This window comes from Papio anubis, chromosome 7 (genome assembly GCF_008728515.1).
Source record: "Papio anubis isolate 15944 chromosome 7, Panubis1.0, whole genome shotgun sequence".
Lineage (NCBI taxonomy): Eukaryota > Metazoa > Chordata > Mammalia > Primates > Cercopithecidae > Papio > Papio anubis.
In genome coordinates, this window is record NC_044982.1 from 87,529,953 (window position 1) to 87,546,963 (window position 17,011).

The following is a 17,011-nucleotide window of genomic DNA, read 5'->3' on the forward strand; positions in this document are numbered from 1 at the left end:
AGTCAAAAATAGAATAGATTTTTTCATAAGAAAATGGTTCCAAATTTTCTCACTCCCTGGACCCATTCTGTCCTCCACTCCAAAGGTCATGCTTCCCGCTACCTAAATTCAAGATTTCCAGGAGGACTTGCTATAGCCGTCTTTGAGTAGGCTGTGCTGACACACAGCAGTAACTTGCCAGGTTGCACGGGCAGCATGGGGTGTGGCCATGTCAGCACTGTCTAAACTCCAAAGCCTGCACCTGTGACCTCTCCACCAGGGTGTGTGGCTATGGGCTACTTGAGGCCTCAGAATCCTCCCCTAACAGTGAGGTTGGCGTATGGGCTGCAGGAAGGCCAGTGGATGCAGGAGGAGAACAGGTGTGCCTGGCAGGGAAAGGCCTGGAGACTGGGCCACCAGACATGGATGGGGAGAGACAGCAAGGAAGCCAGTGACCAGCCAGGAGCAGCAAGCACACATTGGAGAAATCAGGGGAGGCCAGAGCTGGAGCCTAGAGAGTATGAGCCCACAGAAGGAGTGTACCCCAAGACTTAATGCCATGGGTGAGCTTCTCGTAGGAAAACAGGCAAAGAGGGGGCAAAGGGTGGAAGTGTACAGAGCAGCCGCCATAGAAAACAGTATAGCACTTCCTTAAAAAAATTAAACAGACTCCCCAGACGATCCAGCAATCTCACTTGTGAGTGTATATCCAGAATTGAAAGCAGGGACTTGGGTAGATATTGGCACAGCCATGTTCATGGCAGCATGGTTCACAACAGCTGAAAGGTGGGAGCAACCCGAGTGTCCATGATGGAGGACGAGATAAGTGAAGTGTGCTCTGTACACACCATGGAATATCATTCAGCCTTGAAAGGAAGGAGATTCTAATACAGATTATGATAAGGTCCCTCAACGACATTGTGCTAAGGGAAATAAGACAAATCCTGTGTGGTTCCACTTACATGAGGACCTGGAGCCATCAAACTCATAGAGACAGAAAGTAGCATGGTGGCTGTCAGGGGCTGGAGAAGGGGAGCAATGGGGACTGAGTGTCCCATGGGACAGAGTTTCAATTTGGGGGTGGTGAGAAGTTCTGGAGATGGATGTGGCGGTAGCAGAGCAATGTGAATGTACTTAGTGCTACTGAGCTGTACATTTACAAATGGTTGAAATGGTAAATTTTGTGTTTTGTACATCTTCACACACCCATACACAGAGTGGGCCACTGGAGAGATACCTGTGACATCCGAGCAGGCTCCATCGGGGAGGGCGAGGCAGCTGGGGCACTTCAGCACTCTCTCTTCTGTGTCCCCAGTCCCCCTCAGCTGCAGCAGCTCCCCCGATTTTACTTTGTCCATGTTCCTAGGGTCATATTCCCTGAGGCAGCACATGAGGCATGGCGTGCATTCCTAGTAAACACACACGAAAGACAAGCCTGGGGCTTGTGCTTCTGGTCACCTCCATCCCGATGAGCCCTGGGAAGATGGTCTGGAAAGAAAGAGTATGTGTTTGTGATATTAGGGAGTTGAGAGCCTTGGACTCGAGAGATGCTCATTTATTCTTGGTTAATTTTCTGATTGAGTGGAAAGTCCTAGATAGGCATCCATTTAATCGACTAAAAAAGGAATAAAAGATCCATAAGTATTTATCTGTCAAATTGCGGCTGGAACCATGAGCCCATACATCTTTCTTTTCACTCAGCTGTTTGATGGGGCAAAAATACATTCCTTTTATTACTGATCACATGTAGGTGTTATCTTTACCATGTTTAAAAGCAGCCTTGCAGAAAGCTTGTATGTTCAAATATCCAGATTCCATAGCAATTAATACTGATTAGAAGAAAGGAACAATGCTCTTATTTTATACTACTCTCACACTATATTTCATCGAATCCAAGATGCCATAAAGTTGTAAGATGCACCCTTTTTATGTACCACAGAAACCAGAAGTGCTGCCAATTGTACAATACATCCATATCTCTTAGAATTTTTGTAACTATTGAAGAGTTCTTTTAGGCTGAGAGTTATTTAGACCTGAAAATGACACTGTGAATAGACAGGACCAAGTTCAGCACCTCCAGGCAGTGTAACCCATTCCTGGTTGCTGTGGGCAAAGGGGCTTATAAGAGGTATCAGATCATAAGATGGATCTGGATTTCAGAGGTGTTAGAAAAAAAAAAAAAAAAAAAAAAGGTGGGTCAGGTGTGGTGGATCACACCTGTAATCCTAACACTTTGGGAAGCCAAAGCAGGAGGATTGCTTGAACCCACGAATTTGAGACTAGCCTGGGCAACATAGCAAGACCTCGTCTCTACAAAAAATGTAAAAATTAGCCAGGTGTGGTGGTGCACACCTGTAGTCCCAGCCACTTGGGAGGCTGAGGTAGGAAGATTGTTTGAGCCTAGAAGGTTGAGGTTGCAGCAAACCAAGATCACACCACAGCACTGCAGCCTGGGTAACAGGGCGAGACCCTGTCTCACACACAAAAAGCAAGGGTGAGCACATGTGTCTTAGAATTTTTTTAAAGATCATCTGTGTATTTACTTACATTAGTGGCATGTTATATTCTTTTGATGAAATGTTTCTACTTCCCCAAAGTGAATATCTTATAAATTTAGAATCATATACTAAAATTTTGAATTATAATCTGCAGCCAGTGGGTCCACACAGGATGGAATCTCGGCCAATCATGGTTTGAATGTACTCTTAGGCACTGTAGTATTTGCTTATTATGGTGAAGAATAGCCCCAAGTAGTTGATAAACATTTACTATTATATGTATTTTCAGAATTTCCCATATGGCTCTGTGTAAACTCAAGCAGAGCTTGGCAGCAAGGCTAGGCTTTTAATGCTTATGAATTTTAGGTCACCCATTGAACCTTTTTTCTCCTGGAAAAAAAAGTTGCTGGAAACTTGTTTACAAAGAGATGGTGAAATAAACCCTTGCCAAGGAATGCAATCCTTAGCCTGAGGGGCTTGCTCAAGTTCAGACATGGGTCGGCTCCCGACCTCCTACCTCTGAGTGGCTTGTGTTGCTGCTGTTGTTGATCTGTATGGACTCTAGGGTGTGTTGTGTCATTGCAGCGGCCAGTTAACCTGGAGGGACGTCCAGCACCTGCTAGTGAAGACATCCCGGCCGGCCCACCTGAAAGCGAGTGACTGGAAAGTGAACGGCGCGGGTCATAAAGGTGCGGCAATGACATTCTAGTGGACCACTGGGTGATCCTGGAATGTATAGGAAGAGGTGTTATGAATTCCTTAAAAGGAATCTCCAAATAGCATTAATTGTTATTATTAATTGTGTGTCACAAGAGTTTAAACACATGCACAGCTATTTAAGAAAAGTATCCTGGAAGCTCACACTGACATTATGGAAGAACCCTCAGGTCACAAGAGTCTAGGGTCTCCTAAACTTTATAACTTTTGCCACACCCCGACACCACCCATACCAATATTTACTCATAGTTCTCTTTAAGCTAGTAGCAATGATGTGTGCCTATAGTCCCAGCTACTAGGGAAGTTGAGGCAGGAGGATTGCCTGAGCCCAGGAATCTGAGTCTAGCCTGGACAACACAGCAGGACTCCATCTCTTAAAACAAAAATTACTGCCCTCACTATTTTTTTTTTTTTGACATAAAGAATTGTATTTTAAAAGGAAGCTCTACTACATCTAGTTAATCATAGGTTTGATATGTAGTTATGTATTTTTTCTAATGTGCATTAAAACAAATCCATAGTTATTAAAATAAATGTTGTTTGTTTGTGTGCCACCTAAGGGCAACTTGCATCCTTAGCCCTGAGTAGCTCTGTGATTTTGAAACTTGCCTTCAGTTTCCTCATCTGTACAATGAGGACAATATGATAGTTTTGTAAGTTACTTTCTAACTATAAAACTTCTGTTGGCCAGCCCCTATGTTATAGAAATAAATCATAGGACAGTGGGGCCTCTACCGTCAGCCCAGCCTGGTACAGACCTAGGTACCATGAAATCAACCCGTGGTCAGGGCTTGATTAAACCAACTATCTGCAGCCTTTGAAGCAGGTAATTATAGGACAGTGCCACTGGCTTTGTTTGCCTGACTTCTTTTTTTTTCCTTTTCTTTTTTTTTTTTTTTTTTTGAGATGGAGTCTCGCCTTGTCGCCCAAGCTGGAATGCAATGGCACAATCTCGGCTCACTGCAACCTTTGCCTCCTGTGTTCAAACAATTTTTCTTCAAGTAATCCCTCCTGAGTAGCTGGGATTGCAGGTACCTGCCACCATGCCCAGATAATTTTTGTATTTTTAGTAGAGATGGGGTTTCACCATGTTGGCCAGGCTGATTTCGAATTTCTGACCTCATGGTCCACCTGCCTTGGCCTCCCAAAGTGCTGTGATTACAGGCATGAGCCACTGTGCCTGACCTGTTTACCTGACTTCTTATCAGGTATACTGAAAAATATTTCATTTGGCCATAGTATTTATGTTAGGGAGGAATTTTTGTTTTTTTTTAACTTTTTCTGAAGCTCAGGTCTAACTAATTTGACACCAAGTCTGATACTACTATCTGTAAAATACAGGTCAAGCATAGCTACCCTAAGTGCCAAGGGACATTCCTTTTAATAAGGAGGCCATTGACTGGGCCTAGTTGATCTTTGTTTTGCGGGAATGTTGGTGGTAGTGGTGTGCTGTAACAAGAGCTGACCTACATTTCAATTTTGGCCTAATTAAATAGGAAAATAGATTGTATCTAGTTCTTGACCTTGCCTCTTAAATTAAACTTTGAAAATCCCCTGCCCTGGCCAAATTAAATACTGGACCGGGCCAGTTCGCAAGTCTGTCTCTGTGCTGTGCCATGCTGCTTTCCCGGAACGCTCTGGAAACTCAGCAGGGAAAGAAAAAGATAAGCACAGCCTTGTGTTACTGCATTTTGGGCACGTGGTAATGGTGTGAACCAAGAGGTCTCAGATTTTGTTTCTCTTGTCTGGTCTAAGATTCAGGGAGCATAGACGCTGACAAGCCCTTTTAATGTAAAGGAACCTGTCCTTGTCTCAAAAAAAGGAGGTCCTAGACCTTCTCAGCACTTCTACTCTGTAGCAAAACGGGACATGCTTCCTGACCCACACTCCTAAATTAAACAGAAGGAGTTGGGTTCAGAGAGAGAGAAGCACCTGGGACCTTTGAGCAACCCTCAGAGGGACCTGTCCTGCAGCCTGGGACCCTGAGGAGACCTCGAGTGTTATAGTCCATCTGTCCTCCATGGGGCCCAGCAGATGCAAGAGCCAGCCTTGCTCCCTTCCTGGGCAAGGCAGGAGAGCCTGGCTCTGACGGGCCTGTCTTTTCAGTTAGCCATTTCTATGGATTTGGTTTGGTGGACGCAGAAGCTCTCGTTGTGGAGGCAAAGAAGTGGACAGCGGTGCCATCGCAGCACATGTGTGTGGCCGCCTCGGACAAGAGACCCAGGTAAGGCTCTGCTGTGTTATCAGTGACTTTTCAGGCATGCGGGTTTGGAGCTGACTCTGCTGTAAGGTGTGGCTGGAGGTGTTTACACATGCATTCTGTGCACATGTGCATGTGCACGGTGCATGCCTGCACATGTCTGCATTTTCTCTTGTGGATCGTACAGCTGGGAAAGGAATCACTTCTTAAGCCAGCACTGTTTTGAGGCCTCTTCCCCTTCCGTAGCAGATTGCTCCATGACAGGGGGTCAGTTCCTCAGCCTGATCGCTCAGCCTAGTATTGGAAATTCTTACCCATGTTTAGCATATCAGACCGAGTCAGGGATCTGCTCCTCCCAGAAGGGTGAAATGAGGAGTAGCTATAAGTGTCCTTTCTGTCACCACCTGCTAGAAGTTGGAGCTGTAGCCCCAGCCCAGCCTAACCAGCCCTGGGAGCCTGCACTGTGAATCCACCTGGCCTGAGCAGGAGCGGCTGGGTCAGCCCCTTCTCTGCTGTGGGTTGTGGGAGTACTGCTTATTATTCACAGTCAGAGCAGCTTTGTGTGGCTTTTATCTGGCCCTGTACAACCTTCTTCAGACTTAAGCACTAGGATTTTTTTAACAAGGCTTGAGCAGAAGAGCCCTGGCTTCATCTCTCTCCCATGAGCAGGGCACACCCAGAATTGCTCTTTGGAGTTTTTCTAAATCTGTTATGTTTGTTCATTGATTGATTGATTGATTGATCGATTGAGACCGAGGTTTGCTCTTGTTGCCCAGGCCAGAGTACAGTGGCATGATCCTGGCTCATTGCAACCTCCGCCTCCTGGGTTCAAGCCATCCTCCTGCCTCAGCCCCCCGAGTAGCTGGGATTACAGGCTCCCGCCACCACACCCAGCTAATTTTTTTGTATTTTTAGGAGAGACAAGGTTTTACCATGTTGGCCAGGCTGGTCTGACCTCAGGTGATCCACCCACCTCAGCCTCCCAAAGTGCTGGGATTACAGACATGAGCCACCATGCCTGGCCAAAATTTTTATTTTTTAAAAAAATCAGCCATAAGGTAAATCAGAAAGCAAGAACCCTACTCCACTAGGAGAGGAAATCAGATTATTCCAATTCTGCCATCACAGCGGTTCTTTTAAGGAGAACGGTGTTTCTCTGGGCCTTGTATCTGATACAGAATGGAGTGCATTTTTCCCATAACTACTTGTTCCATTTGGAAAACGTGTGTTTGAAAAAGAAGTGATGCGATGATAAAGAATGATATGTTGCTTTATCAGCAAATACAGATCACTCTCTAGATGCCTCTTCCTTGAATATGCTTCTACTCTTATAATACACTCTTTTGCCACAAATAGTTGAGGAAAATGTTTCTGGTGGAAGGCTTGCATATGGTAGGAATGCAGAGAGTATGTGTTGGCTGAGCAGCTGGATGAACAGCCACAGAGGGATCTTTTGAAAAATTACCTTTTTCTCCCATGGCTAATTGCACACGGACGGCTGAGTGATCACTCCAGGCCCCAACAGTCAGCCGGCCACCCGACAAGCCTCAGTCTTGACTTCTTAAGGCATCAATTTCTCTGAGGAGCCTTAGACTGTCAAATTTGAAAAAAGGGGGAGAGTCTCTGAGATAAAGGAGGTTGTGCCTTCTCTGTCTTTGTTTGTTGGAAAATGCCTGCGGCCTGGACCCTCAAAGGCTAGGTGGGCTCCTGGGTCTGGTTGCTGACCCGGGGGCTGCCCTCTGCCCCGGCGCCTCCGCCGGTGTCCCCGTCAGGGCGGCTCCTGAATGAAGCATTCTTCTCCTGCCAGAAATCGTTTTAAGATGGCAGAGTGGTGCCTAGGTGGCGAGTGGTTGTTTTTATTTTTATTTTATTTTGTTTTTTAAGTGAAAGCACACGGAGTCTAGACAGCACGGGTTGAGGGAACCCGCCGTAACATACAGTGTAACATTGTTCCTGTCCTTTGAGGAAAGTAAGGACCCTCCAAACTCCAAGAGAGGAGAAGAATCAGACTTCTGTTTCTAAAGAAAAGTCATCTTTACCTTTAGCAGTTTCAGACTCTTTCTGGAATATTCAGCCAGCCTACCGTCTCACACCACTTGCTTATCAAACCACTTGCTTAACTCCGTAATGTGGTTGTTGCAGAGGACATAAGGGTCTCCAGAGAGAGTGGCGTTACCAAGCAGAGTTTGATGCCTCACGTCCACCGGTGGGTCTCCCCTCCTGGCAGGGAGCTCCAGCCAGCTCTGCCCCTGAACCTGCCTGCCTGCCTGCCTGTCGGGGTCATCTGCACCTGAGCTGCGAGTATCCCCACGGCTATGCAAGTTTTCCCCATCAGGGTTCCCAGCTGCTAGGATCACGCGGCTGAAAATGAAAAGGAAGTGTTCCCACACAGCCGTTTTCCCATCTTCTTCTAACTGCCCCCTCTCCACGCACATTTCTGGGTCCAGCTGTCTACTATCTTGGCCTCATTCTGGTTTCTTCCTCTCATGGTGGAATCCTAGGACTTTCTGAATGTCCTGAACCTGCCCTCAGCTGCTTCCCGTGGTGAAGAGCAGAACAAGAGGGAAGACAGAGAAGGGGTGTGTATGCCTCTTTATACACCCATGTCTTGTGCATCTGTGTGCACTGCGTGGGATATGGTGACTGTCTTTTCTCTTGAACAGGAGAGGATGCTACCCTGGTGTGACCAAAGGTCAGACAACTGTGTTCACTGGATGTTAAGTACAGGAGTCCTCTAGATGGGTCATATGTCCACACCTGCCAGGTTTATGGTAATGTCACCCATGGTCCTGAGGGAGAGGGGCTGGGGTGTTCACATGTCCACCCCTCTGGTCACGCACAGGGGCAGGAACGAATATCCCGGGCACCTCTCTCTACCCCCAGCCCTGGGCTGGGATGTGATAATGGTTCAGGGAGACTGTCCTCGTGGCAATGACTGACAGGAAGAGCCAAATGGGCCACCCCTTCTGCACATCCCTCCTGTGCACCCAGCCTGTGCTCCCAGACTAGCATCGCATCCAGTGCCCCCAGATGACTGCACAGAGCTCGTGCCTCATCAGCCATGGTGTCCCCCTGCTGAGCTGCTGTCTCCAACGCTGCCCCAGTGGCTGGCATCACAGCCCCTGCCTGCCCCTGAGTCATGCTCAGGCCCAAAGGCACAGAAAGGCCATCAGCACAGCACAGTGAGGGCTGCAGAGGAAGGAGCTGGGGCCACGATGCCAGACCCACCAGACGCAGTCCCTTCAGGAGGCAGCTCCGTCACTTAAAAAAAGGCCATCTATGGTGTGAAAAGGACTAGCCAAAAGGGGACCCCAAGTGATACTCTGGCATTTCTCATCTGGACATTGCACATTTGGGGACTGTGGGGTTTGAGCCTGTCTCTGTCTGGATCCACCTGAAAGATAAGAAGAAGTCCCTGGAAGGGTGGAGAAAATGAGGAGAGAGGGGACCTCAGGTAGGGCTGGGCCTGGGTGAGAATCAAGGAGCCAGGTCCCCTGCTCCGAGGCACCATGGGATTGTGCTCGGCAGTCTCTTTACTGCCTGGTGTTTACCCTACCCTAGAACAGTCTGAGCCCCAGAACCGAGGTAGTGATGTCTGAACCACCTCTGCAGGAGCCCACATGGGGTAGGGCCCATCATAGGCAGCTTTCAGGAAATGCTAAATCTACATGCAGAGGCAAGAGGAAATCACTTGAACTGAATGACAGCTACTGTTAGCAAAAGCTAGTGTCCTCCAGGATAGCACTGGATGAAAGTGCGAGCTGTGCCTGGGCCTCTGTTGTGATCATCAAACTCAGAGACCAGAGGCATGTGACCTACTGCTGGGCACAAATGGTTTCCGTCTGTTTAGAACCTTTGTCAGTTAAACAAAGGTACATAGGATCAGTACATAGGATCATGACCAGTGGCATCTGCCTGTGCAAAATGATTTTAAAAGCTCTGTGTATTAAATAGAGGGATAAAGTTGATATTTTTATAGCTTTTCTTTCAATGAAAAAGAAAATTAAGCTTAGTATTATTCCAACGAATGAAATAGAGGCCCAAATATTAAATATTCTATTTAACTCTTGATTTTTCTAGCCAGTACTTCTGTCACTGCTTTGAAAATCCAGGCACCTGGGAAACAATTTGTGATATGCATGACTCCCACCTCCATGCTGGGAAGACCACAACAACAGGGTCTTTTAAGCCAACACAAAGCAATAAGAACTTACCTGCACATCTTTAGTTTTCGCTGGTTTAGAAGGTTACTGTCCAGACAGAGCTTACAGTTTAGTTTGGCCTGTCTTTTAAAGAACTCTCTCACACACTCACACCCACACAAGACACTTCAGACCCGAAAGCCAATGCGTTGCTTTGACTATCAAGGATGATCTGTAAAGCAGATAATCTTTTTATAGATGTTCAGGAATTAACTCTGGATTATCCACATATTACCTACTTTTCTGGAATTTCGTTAAACTAGACTGCATATGGTGGTCATTTTAAAACAACTCTATTTATAAAGACATATGGCTGTGGATGAGAGATAATGGATTGTGATTATAAAGGCACTTACTGTGTGCCAGGCATTGCTCTAAGCACTTTACATAAAAATCCCCAATAAACATACAAGGTTATAGTGCTATCTTTATCCCCATTTTATAGAGGAAGAAATGGAGGCACAAAGGAGTTAGGAACTTAGGCCCAGAGTTGGAGTGCTGCAGGGTTGAACTGCTACCGCAGGCTGCTTGTCTCCAGAGTCCACCTTGCCCCTCTCGGTAGGAACTCAGGCAATACCGAGCCAAGTAGAGCAACCTGCCCACCCGTTAGAAGACCTCACCTCTTTGACTTCTGTGCCAGGAGCTAGCTGGGCACACCACCTGCAGGGATGATAAAGTACCCTGACCCTGGCTGCCTAGAGGTTCCTCCAGCCTTGGCCAGGTGCCAGTGCCTAAGAACACAGCTGCTGGTGGCTCAACTGCGGCAGGTCAGCTAGGCAAGCAGGTGAGGCCAGGAGCCCAGCGGTCTGATGGAGTGCCTGTGTGGATCAGACACAGGTCAGCCCAGCTCCCTGCTGTACTCAAGCACACAGCCTGATTTGACATCTTTTTAGGAAGCCAAAAGCCCTTCCCTTCTTTGAGTTGTCTCAGAACTATGCAGATTTCTGCCACTCTCACATCCCCTCCTCATCTTACCCAGCCTCTCCCTCCAGGGCATTTGACCTCTGTGCATACCTGAGTACCACAGGAGGCCCTTACTTCTGGTTTCTCCTCTTGGGCCATTGTTATATAGAGCATGCCTGGGTATCCTCAGAAAACATGCGGTGCTGTGCAGTCCTGCCCTGGGGGTAACCATACTGGGCCCACAACATTTTTCCTGCCTCCTGGTACCCCTTGTAGCTGCGAGCAAACTTAACCAGCTGGCTGTGTTCCTGCAGCCCTTGCCCTTCCTGGCTTAGTTTTGAAGCAAACTTGTTTCCCCCAGATTGTAAAGGTTACTTAGTTCTAAAATTAGGATTTGAATTTGAATACAGTTGATTCTCCCTATTCATAGTACTGTTCTACAAAGTCACCAGGAACACTGAATTAGCAAATACTGAAGCATTGTTCCTAGGAGAGATACAGGGTTAAGTTCCTGTGAGCCTCTGGTCATATTTTTGCCAGCCTATCAATACAGACCCTGTTTTATGTGTATGTGTTTAAAGGCAGCTTATTTAACATAGATTATTTATTCATTAACTTTAGACTCACAGATGACAGCACTAGCCCTCATTGCTGGAACAAAGCTTGTCTTACACATATGTTTTCTCCTTAAGGCACATCTCAGCTTTCTCATGCTTAGTGATACTAGACAGTGCTTCAGCACTGCACTTGGGGCCATTTCAAACAGTGAATTCACCAACAGAAAAGCACAGAGCTAGGCATGGCGGTTTGCACCTGTAGTCCCAGCTACTTGGGAGGCTGAGGTGGGAGGATCGCTTGAGCCCAGGAGTTCAAGGCTCTAGTGAGCTAGGATTGCACCACTGTACTCCAGCTTGGGTGACAGAGTGAGACCCTGTCTCTAAAAAACAAAAAACAGCACAAAACTGTGAAAAATGTGGCACTAAATACACTGTGAAACAGACACTTGTTTTTATTTGAGATGGAGTCTTACTCCGTTACCCAGGCTGGAATGCAGTGGCGTGATCTCGGCTCACTGCAACCTCCGCCTCCCAGGTTCAAGCAATGGTCTTGCCTCATCCTCCTGAGTAGCTGGGATGATAGGCACATGCCACCACACCTGGCTAATTTTGTATTTTTAGTAGAGATGGGCTTTCGCCATGTTGGCCAGGCTGGTCTCAAACTCCTGACCTCCAGTGATCTGCTCACCTCAGCCTCTCAAAGTTCTGGGATTACAGCCGTGAGCCACCACACCTGGCCGGAAATGGACACTTGTTTACGGTATGAGAGCTGCACCAACAGGCAATGTTGCCTTGTTTGACCTCAGCTGGGAGTGTGCTTGTTGAGGGTAAGACTCATATCTTACCACTCTGCACACATCTGATACGCGTGACACCAAAGTGCCACAAGTGTTGGTTTGGGGGATACAAATAAATGTTAGCCACTAGGTGAATATGCAAATACAGCATCTGTGAGTAATGAGGATTGACTGTATATTTTAATGTCTTTTTTACTCCCCTTCAGGTTGAATTGTAGACTGTTAGAATTGGAAGGCATCTTTAAAGCCAGCTAATTCAGTCCCCTCATTTAATATAGAAGAAAAAGTATGCTATAAATTTAAGCATTACATATTAAAGCACCTTATGGCCCAATTAATTGTGGACAGCATTGTGTAAGTTAATGTACCGGATTAGCTTTTTTTTTTTTTAGTTAAATTTTATTTCTCGCCTAAGTGATGTGCTATAGTTTGATCATCAAACGTAATTTTGGCCAGGCGCAGTGACTCACGCCTGTAATCCCAGCACTTTGGGAGGCCGAGACCAGTGGATCTTCTAAGGTCGGGAGTTCGAGACCAGCCTGGCCAACATGGGGAAACCCCGTCTCTATTAAAAATACAAAAATTGGCCAGGCATGGTGGCGCGGGCCTGTAATCCCAGCTACTCAAGAGTCTGAGGCAGGAGAATTGCTTGAACCCAGGAGGCAGAGGTTACAGTGAGCCGAGGTCACCCCACTGCACTCCAGCCTGGGGACAGAGTGAGACTCCATCTCAAAAAAAAAAAAAGTAATTTCATCTGAGGAAAATTCTCAGGCTGAACCCATATGAATAAGGAAGCCCATAGATAGAATGAAGCAGCTTACCTCAGAGCCTAAAGGCCATCTTGTTGAAAGCATGCATCCTGGAACACAGGTCTGAGAAGTGACTTAGAAGCCTCTTGCCACCCTCACAAAGGCACTCTGTGCCCTCCGACAGACCTGCTGGCTTTCCTATTGCTTTATTTAGCAAGTCTGTCCCAATTAACTCTTGCCGCTCCACTCACTCCCATTAGCAAGTCTGTGAAAGGGTTTCCTGGGTGACCTTCTGCTGTAATGGGCCTCAGTTCTTTAGCCTCTCCTCCCCAAGCCAGGTGCCAGTGCAGCAGCTGGCAGGATGCTGCCAACTCCTGATTCTGGAGGGTCTCTCAACATGGCCCTAGAACAGTCATGGGCCCAGGGAGGAACAAAACAAGTGCTTTGTTCAAGGATCTGGGTTGGCCCGGGAAGCCAAGCTGGGGAGAGGGCTTCAAGGAGGGCTTGAGAAATCCTGACGTGGAGTAGCTTCCCAGGTAGAACAGGAAAAGTGGGGAGCTGGAGGCGGAGGGTTTCAGCCCCTGTCCCGCCTTCCTGTTTCCCCTGGCACTCGGTTACTTGAAAGTATTTATTTTTGCTCTTAGATAGTATTATGCATTGAGAAAAAAAAAATAGGAAGAGACCAACATATCTATGGTCTGGAGTTCCTAGGAAGTCAGCAGGATGGCTACTGTAGGCCTTCACCTCCTCAGGAGAAGGGAGCGGTTGGAGAGCACTGAGGATGAATGGAGATCATCTGAAGTACCAGAGTAATTAACTTTGAAATGTGGCTCCATGGCACGTGGCATCTGCTGTCATTAGAGATCTTTTCCAAGTCTGGCCATCTCCCTGGCTTCAACAACACTCAGTCTCCAGGCAGGTCTTGCAGGATCATTTAACTCTCTGGAATCCTTTAGGGACCTAGGAAGATGGCTTTATGTACATAGACCACAATTTCAGAAGTTAATAGCAGAAGACACTTTTCAGTTATTTTGGGAACTTTAAGATCTTTCTAAATCAATTTTCATCATTAAAGTACAATGTAGCTGTATTCATGTGACAGTGATCATCTCTGCACATTGTTTAACTTAAAAAATAAATTACTTGGCAGTCGACTTGCATTTTCAGTGTTACCTTAGAAATAACTGTAGGGTGGAGAACCACTTCGGTTTTTTTCATTGACTGATCTACTTTCTGTCTTGCAGTTAATTTTTTAAAGTGATGACTTTTGATAGGTGGCTTCCTTATTTTCTTCCTGGAGTTTCTATCTGAAATACAGAAAATTTTGAGCACAATGATCATGAAACATTTTGAAGCCTCCTCTTTTATTTCTCTTTCTAATAAAAGCACTCTAATTTGGGATGTTAGGTTAATGGTTTCAATAGCAACCACAGAAATAAAATGTGTCAGGAGCTAACTGTATGTCAGGAAGGTGGCAGCGTGCCCTCCTGTAGTAGCTGTCCTGGGCTTCCGCGCTGCCCCAGAACTTACAGGAATTAGGAGTCCTGGCGGCCTGTTACTGAGCAATTTAGCAGTTAAGGGATTTCACATAAAAACTAATTGTTACAGTTAGCCTTGTTCCAGGAGGCCGCTCAGCTTCTAGCCCCCAGGTGAAGGTAAGGGCTTGGCTTTGAAAACCAAACCAAGTGAGGTCATTAACTCCTGTAGGAGCTGGGTGCTCCTGCCCCCAGCCAGCCTCCCTGCAGGCAGCAGCAGCAGCAGCAGCAGCGGGGCTGGCGAAGGATCACACCCAACCCAGCCTTCTTTACGCAGTGGCTGGAGTCCCTTAGCAGGAATAAAAAAGTTAGACGCAAGAGACTTTCATATTCTGAGATGATTTACTCTGTGGGTGGGGCTCAGGGTGGCGGGGGCAGGTGAGGGGTGGGGCTTGGTTGTCTTTTACTTTTACCCTGCTCCTGTTCTCTCATCCCTGTGCCTTATCATTGGGATTAAAGTTTCTTCACAAGGATTCCAGGTCTATTTCTAGAGCAGATCGATCACTTCCCCTGCCATTGAGCAATTGGTTGGAGTGTGGGGACAGTGTCTTCAACTTGGTTAAGGCTTTTGTTTCTGTTTCCCCTTGATCTTGCTATTCAGCACTGGAAAAGTGTTGAAGTGTGAGAGTGTAGGGTTATTCCTGGTTCTTGGGGTTGACTGGGAGCTACATTTGGAAGCCCCAGGGGAGCACTGAGTAAGTCTGCTGGCCTAGGTGTTTCTTCCACACCTTGCTTCTCCCCAACACACCCACATTGCATTCTTAGTGTGGGATGAAGGGGGGACACTCACCTGGAGATACACATGGGCCCTGCAGGGCCTGGAACTCTCCAGAGCCTTCTGTTGTGTTCTGCATCTACTGCAGTGGGGGCTGCTGACCAGTAAACACCAGCATTAAAACTTGGGAGAAGGCAATGAAGGAAGTCAGCATCTCTAAATCAATTTATGGTGCATGCAAAGCATGTTTTCAAATATTTACAGAGTCTCCGAGGGAATTACATCACTGTTTATAACTGTTTTGATTGCTTTTTATGACTCAGGCCCAGTACAGCCAAGCAATGTAATTCCTGGGAGGCTCTGAGCAGAATGCCTTGTGCCTCCCGGGAGGAGAGTCCAGGCATAATGGGAAAAGCGCTCCCCATAATAAGCTGAGCGCCAGTCGTGTGGTAGGGAATTATTAATGTGCTGCTGGGTGGCGGTTGGTCTGCACCAAAGAATGCCGTATTTCTTCAGCTGCAGATCAGTGGGGTAGGTGGGGGGCTCAAGTTCAAGGAGGCGTGAACCCTAGTGGCCTGGAATCAGCAGGATGGTCCAGCCTGGACACAGGAGCAGCCTTGGGGTACAGATTTTGTGTCTGCTTGGTCTGGGGAGTATGTCAGAAAATTCTAGTAGAAAGGAGTCTTGAATGATTGAGGCTTTGTTTTTATCCTCAGATTCCATCCCATATGGTAAAGCTGCCCTGAGTTTGTAAAGGGAACCATCGTCCATTTCCATTACAGGGCAGGAAAGTGAGGGGACCCTGACTTTCTGTAGGAGAGTTGGGAGCACACGAGCTTGGCACCCTCGACCTGCATGAGAGGACAGACTCCAAGCTGTGTGCTTGACTGTGGGTCCACACAAGCTTCCATTGGAGGCAGCAAGGCAACGAGGCAGCGAAGCCTTGAGGCGGAGGCGTGGGCTCTGGGGCCCCAACTCCCAGATCCTCCCCCCATTAGCTGCACCTTGGGTGTAGTCCTTAATTCCCTCTGGATTAAGTGGGTTAATCCCTGGAAGTTCTCAGGCCGGTGCCTTATGCTCAGTGCACAGTCAGCTTGGGAAATGTTTGCTGGTTGCTGTTATTTAGCATTGTGACTTCCATTTTCAATGCTAGTCTTTGAAACAAAGTAGTGGGATTTTTTTTTTTTTAATTTTTGTTTGTTAAAACATTTAATTATTTTTATATATTTAGGGGGTCCAAGGACAGGTTTCTTATATGTACATATTGCAATGTGGTGAGGTCTGGCCTTTTAGTGTACCTGTCACCATAGAGGTCGTACTAGGGCAACTGAGAAATGAGCTGGCCAAATGCCACCAAGGAGAAGCTGCCTTCTGGTCACCAAAGGGGGTCCATCCTTGGGGACATTCACCCAAGTCTGCCCAAGAACCCATGATTTATTTTATTTTATTTTATTTATTTTATTTTGTTTTGTTTTGTTTTTGAGATGGCGTCTTGCTCTGTCTCCCAGGCTGGAGTGCAGTGGTGCGATCTAGGCTTACTGCAACCTCCGCCTCCTGAGTTCAAGCGATTCTCCTGTCTTAGCCTCCCAAGTAGCTGGGATTACAGACGCCTGCCACCATACCCAGCTAATTTTTGTATTTTTAGTAGAGACAGGGTTTCACCATATTCTGGTCTCGAACTCCTGACCTTGTGATCTCTCCTCCCCCTCCCCCGACTTTGTATGAGACAGAGTAATTGACTCAGCAGCAATGCAAGGCAGACAGGGCCATTGTCCAGAGGAATGGGGCCTGTGCCGTGCACCCCACAGCACTGCCCAGCAGCCTAGTCTCTCCGCAGTAGGTAAGCTGGAGTGGTGGCAGCAGGCATTACCTTGGCCTCCCAAAGTGCTGGGATCACAGGCGTGAGCCACCATGCCCAGCCGAACCCATCTTTTAAATTTCTTTGAGCAAATTCCAGAGGCATAAATGTCTTCAGGACAGGTGATAAAATTCACAGTGGAGCATCCGTGTGAGTCATTCAGAGGCTGCTGTGGCTCCCTGGGGCCCCCAGGGCCCTGAGGCTGCAGTGGGAACGGGGTGGACAGGCGCTGGAGCCCCTGGCTGTGTGAGTGAGACTTCGTGATTTTTGTGCCAAGTGCTGAGTCCTCCCTCCTCCCCCA

General features: G+C 47.2%; 1 protein-coding gene and 1 long non-coding RNA gene across 3 annotated transcripts in view; both read left to right on the plus strand.

Annotated features, from left to right (window-relative positions):
• Positions 1-17,011, plus strand: part of PCSK6 (proprotein convertase subtilisin/kexin type 6) — a 157,804-nt gene that overhangs the window by 73,942 nt on the left and 66,851 nt on the right. For both annotated transcript variants that reach the window (XM_021940917.2, XM_031668291.1), the window contains exons 10-11: positions 3,063-3,166; positions 5,301-5,418. In XM_021940917.2, the coding sequence (XP_021796609.1) occupies positions 3,063-3,166; positions 5,301-5,418 (222 nt within the window). The remainder of the gene's footprint in view (positions 1-3,062; positions 3,167-5,300; positions 5,419-17,011) is intronic.
• LOC103886085 lies at positions 6,369-9,392 on the plus strand. Its single transcript, XR_649519.3, has 2 exons — positions 6,369-7,973; positions 8,058-9,392. It is a non-coding gene; the product is annotated as an uncharacterized LOC103886085 (long non-coding RNA).